The sequence below is a fragment of the Acipenser ruthenus genome, chromosome 8 (assembly GCF_902713425.1).
Source record: "Acipenser ruthenus chromosome 8, fAciRut3.2 maternal haplotype, whole genome shotgun sequence".
Classification (NCBI taxonomy): domain Eukaryota; kingdom Metazoa; phylum Chordata; class Actinopteri; order Acipenseriformes; family Acipenseridae; genus Acipenser; species Acipenser ruthenus.
In genome coordinates, this window is record NC_081196.1 from 62,890,355 (window position 1) to 62,907,647 (window position 17,293).

At 44.8% G+C, this 17,293-nt stretch overlaps 1 protein-coding gene across 7 annotated transcripts in view; it reads right to left on the reverse strand.

Moving 5' to 3' along the window:
- Window positions 1-8,893: 8,893 nt before the first annotated feature.
- LOC117407217 (runt-related transcription factor 1-like) overlaps window positions 8,894-17,293 on the reverse strand; it is a 71,904-nt gene continuing 63,504 nt past the window's right edge. For all 7 annotated transcript variants that reach the window (XM_059029438.1, XM_059029433.1, XM_059029436.1 and 4 more), the window contains 2 exons: window positions 13,459-13,617; window positions 8,894-12,793 (listed from right to left, as the gene is read on the reverse strand). In XM_059029438.1, coding sequence (XP_058885421.1) covers window positions 12,309-12,793; window positions 13,459-13,617 — 644 coding nt within the window. In that variant the 3' untranslated portion in view covers window positions 8,894-12,308. The remainder of the gene's footprint in view (window positions 12,794-13,458; window positions 13,618-17,293) is intronic.

The following is a 17,293-nucleotide window of genomic DNA, read 5'->3' on the forward strand; positions in this document are numbered from 1 at the left end:
CCTTGGTAGCGGCATTCAAAGTCCAGTATATCCTGGTGGAAGCGCTCGCCTTGCTCCTCCGAGTACGCTCCCATGTTCTCCTTGAATTTATCAAGATGAGCATCAAGGATATGGACTTTGAGGGACATCCGACAGCCCATGTGCCGTAGTTCTTCACCAGAGTCTCAACCAGCTCCACATAGTTTTCGGCCTTGTGATTGCCCAGGAAGCCCCGAACCACTGCGACAAAGCTGTTCCAAGCCGCTTTCTCCTTACTACTGAGCTTCTTGGGGAATTCATTGCACTCTAGGATCTTCTTTATCTGTGGTCCGATGAAGACACCGGCTTTGACCTTTGCCTCAGACAGCTTAGGGAAGAAGTCTTGAAGGTACTTGAAGGCTGCCAACTCCTTATCTAGAGCTCTGACAAATTGTTTCATAAGGCCCAATTTGATGTGCAGTGGTGGCATCAGCACGTTCCGGGGGTCCACCAGTGGCTCCCACTTGACGTTGTTCCTCCCCACAGAGAACTCGGTCCGCTGTGGCCAGTCCCGCCTGTGGTAGTGCGCCTTGGTGTCCCTGCTGTCCCAAAGGCAAAGATAGCAGGGAAACTTGGTAAAACCGCCTTGGAGACCCATCAGGAATGCCTCCATTGCAGCCTCTTGATGCCATCTCAGAAAAATGCAGATATGTATCCACTTAGGCAGCTGGAACTAAACTGAACTGGTGGGCTTAAGGCCTCTGTATTTATACTACTATTTATATTACTGGAAAGTTCTAGAAAGTTCTAGAAGTTACTCCAAGTTTACTCAGCACTGAATCTATCTGGAATGTTCTGGAAAATAGGCAAATTTCAAAATATCACTGTCCTGGTCACAAAAGCAAAGTTTGTGGGGAATAAAAGCCATTTTCTATACTTTGAGGCATAAGCAATTAGGAAATAACACTTACTACCCAGGAACCAAAAAAAAAAAAAAAATTTGTTACAATATTAATTGTTGTTTGTGTAATATTAATTAACTGACAATATGTATGGTGTAGTTTTGGTAGCAAGCCACAAGGTGGAGCAATTGGTCTATAAAACTGAGGCTCATACATGGAGGTTTTCAGAGTTTTTGTTTTGCTTTGCTTCCCTGGTAATGTTATCTTAATTAAATATTTCTGTTTCCCCCAAGCCATTGCACTGAAAGAAGGAAACCAGGACTGCCTTGTTATGAATGTGTATTGTGGGTTAATTGCACGTCTCTATGAAAGCCTCCACTGGTGTGTGTCTGTGTGTCTAGCCCAATGGCTCTATGCTTCAGAGCTCTGTTAAATGCTCTCAGCCTGAGACTAGAGGATTATCAGATGGGATCTCTGCAGGGGCTCCTCACCACTAAATACAGTCAGGGTGGCTGGATCATAGCAGTGTCACATCCCTTAACATAAGCACTAAAGAATTTAAATACAGATAGATCATCATCATGACATCCTGTTTATATTCCCAATCAACTGGGCGGGTTGTGACCTGCAGTGAAACTGGAATAACAGAGCTATCTGCATCACCTGGTTACTCACAGAGATCCTAGCAGCAGAGAAAGCACTTTTATTGGGCAACTTTGCCAGCAGACTTGTGCTGCTCCAATAGAGTTTCTTGTGCAAGCTGTATGGCTGGCTGTTTGTGATAAGAGTTTCTTGTGCAAGCTGGATGGGTGTGATGACTCAGTTTTGGCACACTGAAGCAGGGACTTGGCATGCACCTTTAGCCTGCACAAAAGGGTAGCTTCAAAGAAGGGCAATGAGATTTTACTAACCTTTGCAATGCAGGTTCGTTCTCACAGGCTTAGATACAGTATGTTCCATTGCAAACTCGCTCTTTCTGGGGGGAGGAAATGAACCGTGCACAGTTTTCTATTGGCTTCCTTACAGGCTGACTCAGAGCTTGTGCCCTGAAGGAAAGATATAACGTGATGTTATTTAACATGCAAATAACTGCAGAATCAGAACAAAATGATCATTAAGAACAGATAAAAAAAACAACAGGTAAAAAAAAGAAACAATCAAAATAATATGCATGAGGATATAAAGTATAATGTACACTGCAGACCAGTATCAAGGTCTATAGGAAAGAGAACTCCACTGAACACTGCAGAGCTGTATAGAGGTCTATAGGAAAGAGAACTCCACTGAACACTGCAGAGCTGTATAGAGGTCTATAAGAAAGGTAACTCCACTCAACAGTCTTTTGTAGGGCCATTTTCAGTATAATGCACGTGAATTTGACGCTGTATTGTTCTATAGAACTCCCCATCCTTGTTTAAAGAGTGACGCCTAACAGTGCTGCTCCAAACCGACTCAAGGTTCATGGGGAGCTGCTGTCTCCGGTGCAGCCTGGCTGTGTGAAAGGGCTCATTCTTGCACTGCTGCAGGTTCATGGGGAGCTGCTGTCTCTGGAGCAGCCTGGCTGTGTGAAAGGGCTCATTCTTGCACTGCTGCAGGTTCATGGGGAGCTGCTGTCTCCGGTGCAGCCTGGCTGTGTGAAAGGGCTCATTCTTGCACTGCTGCAGGTTCATGGGGAGCTGCTGTCTCCGGAGCAGCCTGGCTGTGTGAAAGGGCTCATTCTTGCACTGCTGCAGGTTTAGGGGGAGCTGCTGTCTCCGGTGCAGTCTGGCTGTGTGAAAGGGCTCATTCTTGCACTGCTGCAAGATCAGGAGGAGCTGCTGTCTCTGGTGCAGCCTGGCTGTGTGAAAGGGCTAATTCTTGCACTGCAGCAGGTTCAGGGGGAGCTGCTGTCTCCGGTGCAGCCTGGCTGTGTGAAAGGGCTCATTCTTGCACTGCTGCAGGTTCAGGGGGAGCTGCTGTCTCCGGTGCAGCCTGGCTGTGTGAAAGGGCTCATTCTTGCACTGCTACAGGTTCAGGGGGAGCTGCTGTCTCTGGTGCAGCCTCGCTGTGTGAAAGGGTTCATTCTTGCACTGCTGCAGGTTCAGGGGGAGCTGCTGTCTCCGGTGCAGCCTCGCTGTGTGAAAGGGCTCATTCTTGCACTGCTACAGGTTCAGGGGGAGCTGCTGTCTCTGGTGCAGCCTGGCTGTGTGAAAGGGCTCATTCTTGCACTGCTGCAGGTTCAGGGGGAGCTGCTGTCTCTGGAGCAGCCTCGCTGTGTGAAAGGGTTCATTCTTGCACTGCTGCAGGTTCAAGGTGGCTCCACTTTAAAGATTTTTTTATTGGATTGACCCTAGAAACCACAGTGGGTGTTTGAAAGCAGCACTGTATAAACAGTTAAAGCAGAGCGGTATTTATTGTGATTAAATGAACACATCACCGATGATATGCTAACCCAATCAAAATAACTATTTCCCAGTGTATTGAAGCAAGCCCTGTGTGTCTGCATGCAAATATTATTTAAAGCATGTCCATAGGCTTGGCTCTTGAGTGAATGGGCTGTTGTGTATAGAGATAGATGCCAGTGGGAGTGTCTGTTGCTGTATCTCTGCGGTTTGAGGATTTGCCGATCAGGAGTGCCCTGTTATGAATCGACTGCAGCATTATTGAGAGAGGTCCATCACAAAGACAAAAAGCACGACCATCAGCTGGCAAAGTGAGACGCCTTCGAGGAGACAATGTTGTCTGTCTTGAGTGATGTTTGATGCATGGCCTGTCGTAATCTGCTGTCTCTTAGTTCTACTGATGCAAAACTTTTATTTCTATGCATTTTGCCACAATAGTGAAACAGGTTACAGCACACAGGTTACAGGTACCATGCAGGCTCAACTGAGACTGGACGAAAACCACAGAATTAGATTTGCCCTTATTGCCTTAGTCTACTGTCTTTTGGCTACCACAAAGGTTGAATCCTGCAAGATAAAAAGGTTGAATCCTGCAAGACAAAGTTAAGAGATCCTGTTTTTCAAGCAACATTGTTTTCAGTTTAATTTTGCGCTGAATGAAAGTAAAATAATAATCAAAAGCCGATGTTTATTCTGTGGTTACTCGGCAACCATCAGCAGAGATGCAGTGGCTTTCTTATCACACCCTGTTAACAAACTTCACGCAGGTGCGTTCACACAATACCTGCACAAATAGAGCTTAGAGTTTGTTATCTTTGGAAACTTTCTTAATTGGCCAATCTGTCAAGTAGCCTGGTGTTTTTCCACAGCACAGCGTCCAGTGTGAGAGAGGTGGGAGGGGGCAGCAAGGAGCTGAAACACACACACACACACCAGCCCCTCCTGGCCGGGACAATGTTATCAACAGCAATGCTGTCATCGTTATTAAATCTAATATTTGAGGTGCATTACAACCTCAAATGATAATTTCTGTTTGCTCACTGATAAGGTGTGGTTACTTTGAAAAGTTTAAACCTTGTCATTTCTGATTCAGTTTTTGGAGGCTGTAAAACCTATTATTGACTTGGAATAATAAAAGGCTAAGGGCCTTTTATTCAATAAAAAACATACAGTCCTGCTTTGTGAGCGGCGCTGTGTCTATTCAGTCACTTAGAGGAAGCGGGTTGCATTGGCCACTGTGGCGCTCCTCGTTGTTTTCATTGCTTGGGTTTGGTGAGTGGAAAGAGGCAATGACTTGACAGTGGGAACAGAGGTAATCCAGCTCACACACCACTGACGCAAACACACACACACACACACACACACGCACACACGCACACACACACTGACACACACACACGCACGCACACACACTGACACACACACACACACACACGCACACACACACTGACACACACACACGCACGCACACACACTGACACACACACACACATACGCACGCACGCACGCACACACACACACACGCACACACACACGCACGCACACACACACACTGACACACACACACACACGCACACACACACTGACACACACACACGCACACACACATACGCACGCACGCACGCACACACACACACACACACACACACGCACACACTGACACACCTGGAGCAGGAGCAGGAGGGGCTCTGTAAAGAGGCGCTCACTTTGTGTGCTCCTGGCAGGGAAGGGAAAGCATTACCTTCACAGTGCTTTGAGGATGCATGTTTTTCCATGGTGGCAGATACATCAAAACTGCTACCAAAATGATTATAACCTAAGTTTCGGGAGGAAGGACCGCCCCCTACACACATTACATCATCCAATATTGACCAATCAGAGCTCTATAAATAGACTGGTAGCTTACCCTTCTATTGCGTTTGCTTCATCCACATCCCTCTGCCTCCGCCAGCTCCACCCTTGTAGCTCCACCCCCCCTGGCACTCTCAGTTATGGGAGGTCTACTGCCTCGTCCAGCAGGCCAGGTGATGGACCCTCAAACCAAGCGGGTTTGAGGCGATTATTCATTTTGTATATCGCATAATCATCAATAAAATATGAATTATTCACATTTCTGTGTGGTGGGGGTTTGTCCTGATCTACTGAACCCTATTTTTCCAGTCGGTGGTGCAATATCTTTACTTCATGTAGATGCTTCATGTATGAACCCTCTTTCTTCAAGAATACAGCTCCACATAACATACCCCCTGTTAACTATAAACCTGACTGCCCAGTGGTAGCTTATTGAATGTGATAAAAAACTTGGATAAATTTAAATTTAGACTCATGACCAAGACTACATTTATTATTATTCAAGAATTGTCACAGTGTAACTGTTTCTGATCCCAGGCTGAACCAGTGATAATGTTTTTATAGTCTTATAAGTCATGTGATATGTCTAAAAAGTCATGTGAAATTAATACTGTCTGTGTATATGTATGCTGTAATGCGTTAGGTGTCCAGTAGGTGGTGTTGGTGTACTTAATAGTATACAGGTGGTGGTGCTGGTAGTAGCAAGACTGCGACAAGCTATCAGAGTCAGTAACTCTACTCTCTTAGACATAACCCCCCATTATTGTCACAGCTGCCTCCCCAGTGTTCACCTAAATGTAATTCATGGCACCAGGAATGTTGAATTAAGAAGATTCAGCAGTGATGTTTAAATAAATAAGCAGAAATTGGTAGAGGATGTTAAAATACAATTAGATCATAAGAACATAATAGAACGAGAAAAAGCCATTCGGTCCACCTATGCTCGCTCACTTTGATGCAAGCATGGTCCGTCGGCACACAGGAGAGGAAAAACAAAAAAAAACCTAACTAAGTTATTAGGGGAAATGAAACCGCTGGCAATCCGTGGCTAAACGGACTGCCCTTCCTCCAGGAGGCTAACTAAAGGTCACAGAGAGGGCTATACAGTATTGTTGATGACAGCACCCAGTCTATTCTTGAAGGATCCGATAGTCTCTGCTTCAACTTCTCTGTCCAGCAAGCTGTTCCAATGGTTCACCACCCTTTCTATGAAAAAGCTCCTTCTCCCCTCGCTTCGGAATATGCCCTTCTTCAGCTTCCACCCGTGGCCCCTGGTTCTGTTCTCTGTGACCTGTGAAAAATAATTCTCAGCACTTACAGTACTTTGTTAAACCCCACTAACAATTTTAAATCCTTCTATTAAGTCGCCTCTGGCTCTCCTTCTTTCTAGGCTGTACAGATTCAGCTCATTCAGTCGATCTTCATATTACATATCCTTCAATCCAAACTGCCCCCATTCCTGGAATTTCTCTTATTCAAAATAAACTGTCAGAGCATTCTCATGGCTAATGTACATTGATTAAAGCTAGTGCTTATTGTAACAGAGTAGGACTGGAATACCAGGTAATAGCTGGGCTATTCTATACCTGTGTGATATGGTGGATTTGCTTAGTGTCTCCAGAGAGACTTGGGGTTATTTTTAAACAACAGAAAGACTGTCAAGAGGAAGCAGAACTCATTATAACTCTCAATTCTCCTGGTTTATTTCCAAACACTTTTGATTTCCAGTGAAACAGGCTGTGGTGATTGGGATTGCTGTGTTAGTCGTGGTACCACCTGAGGGTCTGTCAGTTCCACCCTTTCAAGGAGGCATGACCTCTTTGGGGATGGCACCTGGTCCAAAATAGGATTGATCAGCTGTGTAACTGGGAAGAAACCAGTGAGAGCAATTTCCAAACCCGCAGTGCAGCTCTCTGGTGTGCAGTGACGAAGTGGCCTCTCTGGCTCGGACGCATTCCAATTGGAAAGCTGGGAGGCAATGAGTGAATGGGACTAGGTGAGTGAGCTTAATCTGCCTGTCGCTGGTGGAAATATTATCCCTCAATTTGTTCACTATTGCTTCCTGGCTTCTGGCCCGGCAGACTGGGGGAACGACGCTCCGACAGAAACAGGCCTGCTTGGAGTCAGGTCTGGGCTTGTCTTCTGAAGTGTGTGTTGTGAATTCCTTCTGTGTTCAGGAATAGCTTATAAGCTGGGAGGCTGTGGGGTTGGCTCACTCACTGGATCCCACGTGTTTCTGTCCAGTCAGGAGAGAGTGACATTGTTTGTCTCTGTGTGTGAGGAAGTGAGAGGAGAGAGAGAGAGAGAGAGAGAGAGAGAGAGAGAGAGAGAGAGAGAGAGAGAGAGAGAGAGGAGGGGGGGTAAATAAATGGTCAAACAGCCCCCACGTCCCCTGCAAGTCATGTTGTGTGTAATGTAAATAAATAACTGATCAGCAGTGTATGAGATACTTATCTACACAATCACTGTTGAATAATACAAACTCACATTAAGATTATTTTAAGAAGGTGCTTCTGTATTGTGGGAGGGTCACTTTTTATGCATGGTAAAAATAGTAAAACAAGAAATAATGTGCAAAGACTCCTCTGAGATTCCTCTTGCTTTATTTTACTGCACTTTGTTGTACCTTTTCTGTGCTATGCTGCAGTCATTCACTGGACAGCATGCGTGTCTCTGGTAATGTGCTTTCTGGTTGGCTTCAGGTCTGTGTGTCAGCATGTGCATGGGTAAATTCAGTGAGCAGGGGTTCAAATCAAATGCTGCTTATGGAAATCAGAGAGGATTCTTTGGTCCCTGGTGAATTGCTGTATTTAATGAGTCCCAGTCCTGGAGGCTTCCCACACTTAGTCTTAGGTTGTGTGTGCGATCATGTGACACCTGCTGACGTGAGGTGCCTTTCATCCTCCGTGTCCGAAGGATTGGCGTGCGTCCCCCTGCACCCAGCAGCATTCCTCTCCACTAATCACATGAGGGGCTGACGTACTCCTGCTGATCTAAAGCGCTCTGTGTGTGTCTGCAGCCCCCAAACAGCCTGGGGCATCGTGGCCCTCTTTCAAACTATCTCAATATGATTGATTATTATTTTTAACAGTACTAATAATGTACCCCTGCTGATCTAAAGGGCTCTGTATGTATCTGCAGCCCCCGAACAGCGACGCTCCCCAGCCTGGGGCATCGTGGCCCTCTTTCAAACTATCTCAATATGATTGATTATTATTTTTAACGGTACTAATAATATTAATATTAGCGGTAACTGAAAAACTTCACAAGATTGGGGCTCCCCCCACCCTCCCCACACACACACACTTTCCTTAAGGTGTTCCAGTTTGCCTCTTTCATTTCTACTTGAGACAACTGCTGTAAAGAGCATTCCAATGTATGTTTTTAATGATATAAGCAGCAATCTAACTGATATGTAGTGCATGTTCCTGCACAGAGCTGATATCACAAGGATCTGGGGGTTCAACAGAATGAGTGATCCTGGGGTAGAAACAGACTACAGGTGCATCTCCCTGTATTCTCAATGGAATTGCATTGTGACAAGTAATGTAAATACTACTACTACTGCTACTACGACTACTAGGCTCACTCCTTGTTAGCACCCCTTTTTGTTTAGGGGTGCTAAATTGAATTTCTTCTCCGGCTGCCACTGGGCAGTTGGTGTGGTCCGCCCACCGGGCCTTAAATAGGACTACTACTACTACTACTACTACTACTAATAATAATAATAATAATAATAATAATAATAATAATAATAATAATAATAATAATAATAAAAAAAACACAGCAGACACCAGTGGATTTCAGCAACAAAACAGAAAAGTATATTTAAAAAATAAAACAAAATTAGGCAATTAGTTTCCCAGGTGAAACAGCAAAGTGTTGTGTAATAAAAGGGTCAATAACATTGTGGAGCTATTTACAGACATGTCAACAAAATAAATCACATCAACCTCAAACAAAATATCAGCAAAAAAGTTCCTTCTGCTCTTGTTGGAAGCTTTTACCACAATGGGAGACACGCATGATGTGACGAGGAGCACAAACTGCAACCCTGCAGGCTCCTGTGGGCTGGGAAACATGGTTTGTGGGTCCAAACACAAGTAACTGTTTTATGACTAGAGCACTGCAGGGCCTTTTAATTCCAGTCAGCACCTCCTTGACCTGAGTAGCTGAACCGACTTCAAATGGCTGTTGTGACCGATTGAGAGTTATCCAAAATTAGGGGCCTGCCCTGTACCACTGCCCACAAAATGCTACAGTGTATCATCATAGGAAAGCGTTATGTACCACCGGCCACAAAACTCTAAGAACATTAGACAAACAACTGATTCCATCTAGGCCAAGGAGTTCAGCGTAGTGACGAGTGGTCAGGGTGTGACACTCGCTTCATCTCGCTTGCGTCAGAGAGGGATTCAAAATGCAAATAAATCAAATAAATAATAAATTACTAAATATAAACTTAATCTCGCTGATAACCCAGCTGAGGTTTCATGTTACGGTTTAGGATTCCTGCCTGTCCTCAGCTCCACAGTGGGCCCTTGCCAGGGACGACGAGAGAGACGTCTTCGAAAAGCCACATGGCACCGATTTTAAACTCTTAAGATCCACGTCTGGCCTGAAAACAACAGATTTTTACAGAGTAGATGAGAGTTTGAATCTCATCCCTATTGGACTAATCCAAATTGTTGACCAGGAACTGTATAAAAATATAAAACCACATCACTTTGTGTCAAATGTTTGTGAGAATAATAAACCATAATAAACTCTGTCATTACTAACAAAAGGATTTTCTATTTCCAAGCTGTACAAGAAAATAAAATCTACTGTACATCTTGTCCTGGAGCAGAAACAAAGTGGAAGAAGGGTAACATTTTACAAAATATTCTTCCTGTCCGTTTGATTTCTTTTGGAATATCAGCTTTTTAATGTATATTCTTTTCTTTGGAATTTATTATGGTTTTGCTGATGAAATGTATAGTAGCATTCAAATGGTATTCTTAAAATATTCATGCTGGATTCAAAGGGTTTCAGGGCCATTATTTGAAAGTGTTACCAAACAAAACGTCCTGATCAGTAAGACATCAAACCAGTGATAAAGTCCCAGCCGGATGCTGCCTGCAGCCCATCCCTGACCTGCTTGTCATTTACATTTTCTACAAGGTTCCTTTTTAAAGCCCTGCTTTTCAAATGATCATTTGTGTTGACCAGCAATATACAATATCCCTGCCTTCATTTAAAAAAACAAAACAAAAAAACAACAACAAAACAAATTCAATAACATTCAATCCATCATCACAAGTTAGGCAGATACAAATCTTTGAAATACCCGGCTGTTAGGAATACAGTGATGGCTACATTGACACCCAACAGCTCCAAACAAAAACCTAAAACAATACTAAAAATAAATTCTGTTGGGTGCCCATGTTGTTACAATATTGCTTCTGTGAATTGTTCTTCAATAGTGCTACAATCGACCCAGGCTTTGTGTTTGACAAAGAATGAAATGACAAGACTGAACGCTCTAACCCTGCTGGAGATCTGATTGCACTCTCTACAGAGTGAGTGAGTGCTGCTCCACTCCCCTTTCTCAGAGTCTCTCTACAGAGTGAGTGAGTGCTGCTCCACTCCCCTTTCTCAGAGTCTCTCTACAGAGTGAGTGAGTGCTGCTCCACTCCCCTTTCTCAGAGTCTCTCTACAGAGTGAGTGAGTGCTGCTCCACTCCCCTTTCTCAGAGTCTCTCCACAGAGTGAGTGAGTGCTGCTCCACTTCCCTTTCTCAGAGTCTCTCCACAGAGTGAATGAGTGCTGCTCCACTCCCCTTTCTCAGAGTCTCTCTACAGAGTGAGTGAGTGCTGCTCCACTCCCCTTTCTCAGAGTCTCTCTACAGAGTGAGTGCTGCTCCACATCCCTTTCTCAGAGTCTCTCTACAGTGAGTGAGTGCTGCTCCACTCCCCTTTCTCAGAGTCTCTCTACAGAGTGAGTGCTGCTCCACATCCCTTTCTCAGAGTCTCTCTACAGAGTGAATGAGTGCTGCTCCACTCCCCTTTCTCAGAGTCTCTCTACAGAGTGAGTGCTGCTCCACATCCCTTTCTCAGAGTCTCTCTACAGAGTGAGTGCTGCTCCAGTCCCCTTTCTCAGTCTCTCTACAGGAAGACAACGACTTTGGAAAAACACATGCATTTTAAAAAGTAAGCTTTAAACAATGAAATACAAAGAGTACTCTTCGAACAATCTCATTGACAACAAAACAAAATAAAAAACAGTTTGTAATGCCACATGTTATCCACTGCAATGAACACATTGGCTTCACCATCACACACATCTCTGTGTGTGTGTCTGTGAGTGTGTGTGTGTGTGTGTGTGTGTGTGTGTCCGTGAGTGTGTGTGTCTGTGTGACTATCTGTGTGTGTGTGTCTGTCTCTATGTGTGCGTGTGTGTGGTACAAATTACAGTGTAACTCTGATGTCACAAGAATATATATATATATATTCCAACCAAGTTCAATCAGAGCTCAAAGAAGTTCATAAGAAAAAAAGAACAAGAAGCTACAGAAAGTTTTTCTTCATGAAAAAAAACAGATTCTGAACTATTTCCCTGGGAATTGACTCAGTCCAGCCCTTGTGAAGCCAAGCAGGTCCTGAGGAGGAGCAGGGAAACCATCGGGGGGGAGGAGGAGGAGGAGGAGGAGGAGAGCTTCCAATAAACATGACATCCCCATGAAAATGCAAAAAAAAAAAATCTATTCACAGCGTTTCTGAATGTAAATCATTCACAATTTTTAACCAGTTACGTTTAGTACCACCTGTTTAGTGGTCCATAATAATAACAATAATAATAATAATAATACTAATAATAATAATAATAATAAAAATAATAATAATAATAATAAAAAAACACAACTTTTCCCAAATATCTTGCATAGTCAACAGATATTTTGATTAAAAAAAAGAAAATCAGTGTGGCCACCAATATTGATGTTTTGTTTTGTTTTTCATTTCAGATTCAATAAGGCTGCCACACCGCCTCGGCCATGTTGGTGGAGGAGTTGCTCAGATTCAATAAGGCTGCCACACCGCCTCGGCCATGTTGGTGGAGGAGTTGCTCAGATTCAATAAGGCTGCCACACCGCCTCGGCCATGTTGGTGGAGGAGTTGCTCAGATTCAATAAGGCTGCCACACCGCCTCGGCCATGTTGGTGGAGGAGTTGCTCAGATTCAATAAGGCCGCCACACTGCCTCAGCCATATTGGTGGGGGAGTTGCTGTGGCTCCCCTCGGCCTCCACCACCTCGTTCTGGCTGGGGAGGTTGGGGTGGAGCAGCGCCGAGCCGGTGGAGGCGTTGGTGCAGGGCGGGAGGATGCGTGGCGGGGAGCGCTCCCCCCCGGACATCATGGAGAACTGGTAGGAGCCAGCGGAAGTGCTGTAGTAGAGATGGTAGGGGGGCGAGCTGGTCTGGAAGGCACCGGTCTGCCCCTGTGAGGAGGCTCCGGGGTAGGGGGGAGGCAGGTAGGTGTGGTAGCGAGCAGCGCTGCTCATGGCTGACATGCCGATCCCAATCCCAGTGGTGACCGGAGTAGGGGTGTAGGTGAAGGCTCCCGGGTAGTGCATGCGGGGGTCCGAGAAGCGGCTGTCCGGCAGGGTGGGAAACTGCCTCTCGATACCCATCCGGGGGTCGCTGAAGGCTGTCAGGTCTGGAGCAGCTGGGAGAAGGGTTAAAACAGATCTTAGATAACGGAGCCTCACCAAGGCAAGCACAGGCAAGCATGGCAAATTAAGCAAGCACAGGCAAGCATGGCACATCTCAGAGAAGTAAAGAATAACCCTGGATAAAGTACAATGAATGCATAGTAAAATCTTAGGAAAGGCAGGCTAAACTGAGCCTTTACCACGTAAGCATTTAGTCTAGGGATGTCTAATAGTACAGCGTTGGCCAAAGGTTTTCCTTCACCCTATAGAATGAACTAATTTTGAATAATATTACGTTAACATATTGAATTACATACCGCTTTGTAGTTTTCCATATACTGACAAAAATTGAAAAATTAGACATTTCTAAATCTAACATGAAATACTGTACTACTATTATGGCTTCCGGTAAACTTTAGCGATATCATTTTGTAGTTTCTTTGATTACATGATGTTAAATAAAATATCTAAATTCTGTTCATATATATTTTTTTATGTATATAATTGTGTCTCAATCTTAGGTGACACAAAACTCTTGTTCGTAGCTGTAGAAGTTTAGCAGAAGTGCCAGGTGGAAAAGGTCATCCATTTGCTACAGCACTATAAAGGAAGCTGGCATTGTGTAATGAGGCTTGGCTCTGCAGGGGGGGGCAGTGCTGCTTCCAAGCATTGCCCTTACCGGAGAGCCTGCTGGAGAGCTCAGTCAGGGAGGCCATGCCACTGGCCCTGCCTGGGGAGATGGGGGTGGCCGGGTGGACGGACGGGGTGGAGATCTGACCCAGGTACGGGTACGACTGCTCATAGGACCATGAAGGGGACACCTGCATCTGCCTGGAATCTGAAAACAAGAATACACACACCTCAGATCAAGCAGGCTGTGCAAGACATACACACAGGCAGCTTAGTCTCAGGACACAAGGATGGGTTACTGCATTATACACCAGATTACTCTGATAAAAGCTTGACTGGTCTACGGGTATAAGTAAAAGGGCCTGTTCGCTTGATCTCAATACAGCCACTGTTTGAATCAAATAGGACTCGAAAGGGCATGTGTCTCCAGGGTGTATTGCTGTCTATACAATATGTAAAGTCCTAGGAAAGGCTCTTCTTAACTATACAAATATTTACATTTGCAGAAATTCAGATCAGGAGATCGCACAGACTCTTGGATTTGCAGCAATTCAGATCAGGAGATCGCACTGACCCTTGGGTATGTTTATGTATTTCCTTTCTTTTTTTTTATTAAACATCCAAATACCGTACATTATATAGAACAACGATCAGAGAGGCAGAACAGATATCGCTGGACTACAGGATTTTAGAAACAGCCACTTCCAAACCATAGAGAATTGAGCAACAGTGATCTGAGGGTCAGCAAATTCCATACAGTATCGAGAATCCAGTGTGTGCTGATTCAATGCAGAAAGCTAAATTCTCACAACCAGCAAATTCAATGACGATAATTCAGTGCTTTTAACTTAGGCTAGCCAATGAAATAAGGAAACAGGGATCCTAGCATATGAAACCAAAGAATCCAGAAGCAGGATCTTGTGCTGAGTGTTTCAGAAGTGTACAGCACCTCGGCCCCTCTCATACACAGCCGGACCCCAACAACCACACATCATAACTGCTGTGGAAGAAGAGCTTTAAAACAGGCTGAAGCAGCTGCTGCAAATCTTTGACATGTCGGCAACGCAAGCAACACCAAAAAAAAGGTCTTGAATTACTTAATAATCATTTCCTTTGGCAAAAACCCAGCGTCTATTTATGGGATGAGATCAGAACACAGCCATCATTCAGACAGGAAGAGCCCCTTCCCATCATGCCCTGATTACATCTGCTCGCGAGTGAGTCAACACTGCAGGCTACCTGACAGAGGACTGACTGCTATCAGATCAGAAGCAATGAAAAAACACTGGCCCAGGATTCAAGAATAACACAAGACTTGACAAACATTAGATACAACTGTGATCTTTCAACTCATTTCCCAATGACTGGCTGCCTGCCAAGACCTTAAAGGATAAAGATGAGGCAGATTCACGCAGGATAACTGTATCTCTTAACCTGCCAGCTTCACAGAAACAAACCCAAGAAACCAGACCAAAACACAGAGCCACACACGCAGACCAAAACACACAGTCACATACACACAGACCAAAAAACACAGAGCCACACACACAGACCAAAACACACAGCCACACATACACACAGACCAAAAAACACAGCCACACACACAGACCAATACACACAGCCACACACACAGACCAAAAGACACAGAGCCACAAACACAGACCGACACATACAGACCAAAACAGAGCCACACACACAGACCAAAACAGACCCCCCCACACACAGACCCCCACACTCAGACACACCCACACAGACACACAGACACACACACACAGACCCCCCCACACACACACAGACTCACACACACAGACCCCCCACACAGACACACCCACACACACAGACAGACACACAGACCCCCCCCACACACACACAGACCCGCACACATACACACTCACACACACACAGACCCCCCCTCCCGCACACACACACAGTCTCACACACACAGACCCCCCCCCCACACACACACACACACACTCACACTCACACACACACACAGACCCCCCCACACACACAGACACACCAACACACACAGACAGACACACACACTGTAACCCACACACACTGAGCCCGGAGCAGATCCTGCCAAACAGCAGCTCTGTGGCAGGCAGGCTGCAGACAGTCTGTGCACATTCTCACTGCGCTGTTTGGGTTTCTGCAACACAGCAGCTGCAGCTCCCACAGGTTTTAGTTTTTTTTTTACAATTCCTTTTTGTTGACCTGCTGCTCGGTGAGCCTTGTACCAGAGCAGAAAGATACAAAGTGAAGGCAGACTAAATAAATGAAATTTCGTCGGATCAGTCGGCTCGCCTCGTATTGTTCAAACCTGAACACTATGGTGGGCATGCAGCTGCCGACACCAATAAGGACAAAACCGTGATCCACTAGCAGATAAGAACTTGAAGCATGTATGGAAGCTGCTGTAAATCAAGGGCAGTACATTAGCTGTATAATCCCATCCCTTACAGCATACAGGTGTGTTAGGCCCTGTCCACACTATGCCTTTAAACCGTATTAGTTGCATTTAAGCAGGCTTAAAAGTGCTAAATACGGTTTGCGTCCACACTACGCAGCATTTAATACCGTACTCGAGAACCGGACTCGAGAACACCTCAGGAGGTAGTCTCGAGTCCGGTTCTAATTAGATCGCATCAGGTAGTGCGGTTTATCAGAAGCGTGGACGCTGTAATACCAAACTACATTTTTTGTGTAACCTCCAATATCCCAAAATGCTTTGTGGTATCTTTGGCGAAATACTCATAGCAGGCGCCTGAAGGACATGCTACCTGTGTACACTCGGCACTAGGTATTCATTTTTATGCTTCAAAAAATCGGTCAGGACATCTCTGTTAAACTAGTGGGGAAAATAACAAAAACACAACGTTAAATTAGACGAATGCAAAAATGATCGGGGATGAACAAATTACGTAATTTGTCAGCTCTGTTTGAAATAAAATTAAGAGGACCAGAATTAGGCTCAGGCAAGATATGCAGGTAAAAACAAAGATTGTTTTGTAATTAACAGCTTTTTCTGAGTTTAATTATAAAACAGAATCAGCTCAATTTGTTTAAAGGGACTTCACCTGATTAAAAATAAAACCTGAAAACTTCAAGCCCTACTTGTGTGTGTGTGTGTGTTGTGTTCGGATTTACTTTTTCCACAATGTTATATTTCATTTATGCAATATGGACCTCTGTTAATATGGGGCATTATTTTAAAATAAAATACAGTGCATGGTGGTATACTATCGTATTAATTTCCGCGGTTCGTTGCGCTGCTGGGAATTGTAACTGACTATTCTAATGGTGTGTGGACGCATTAAGCCTGACTAAACATGAAACGGTACTTCAGTGTGGACGCTTAGAGCTGTAGTAATTAGAGCAGTTTCGAGTACGTTTCTCGAGATCGGTTATGTAGTGTGGACAGGGCCTTACATTGCCCCATTCTCATGGTACTATGAAGGGTTAAGGACGTGTGTTTGTAACTTGCTCAGGCATGCAGTCGGTGCACAAAAGGCTTGCTTTATTTTTCTATTTGTTTTGTTCTTAGATCTCAGGACCTGATCTATCTGGGAAGGTTTCAGTTACTGGCATACTGTATTTCTATAATGAGAACAAACAAAACCACTAGCAACCTTTCCCCCTGACTGCTTGAAACATTACAGGAGCGCTCCAGCTCTGTGACGCTCAGGATCTCTGTGTGATTGCAGGGGCCTGGCTCCATACAGGCACAGAGGCATACAGTTTTCTGGGTGGCAAAGAGCTTGTTTGCTCTTCACTTGCTGTGAAGAAGTGTGTAGGATAAGGGTAGCTTGACACTTCTTGCTGTTGTGGAAATAGAAAAGCATTTGAAATTTGCTTAGCACTACAACTATGGGTCACAGGGG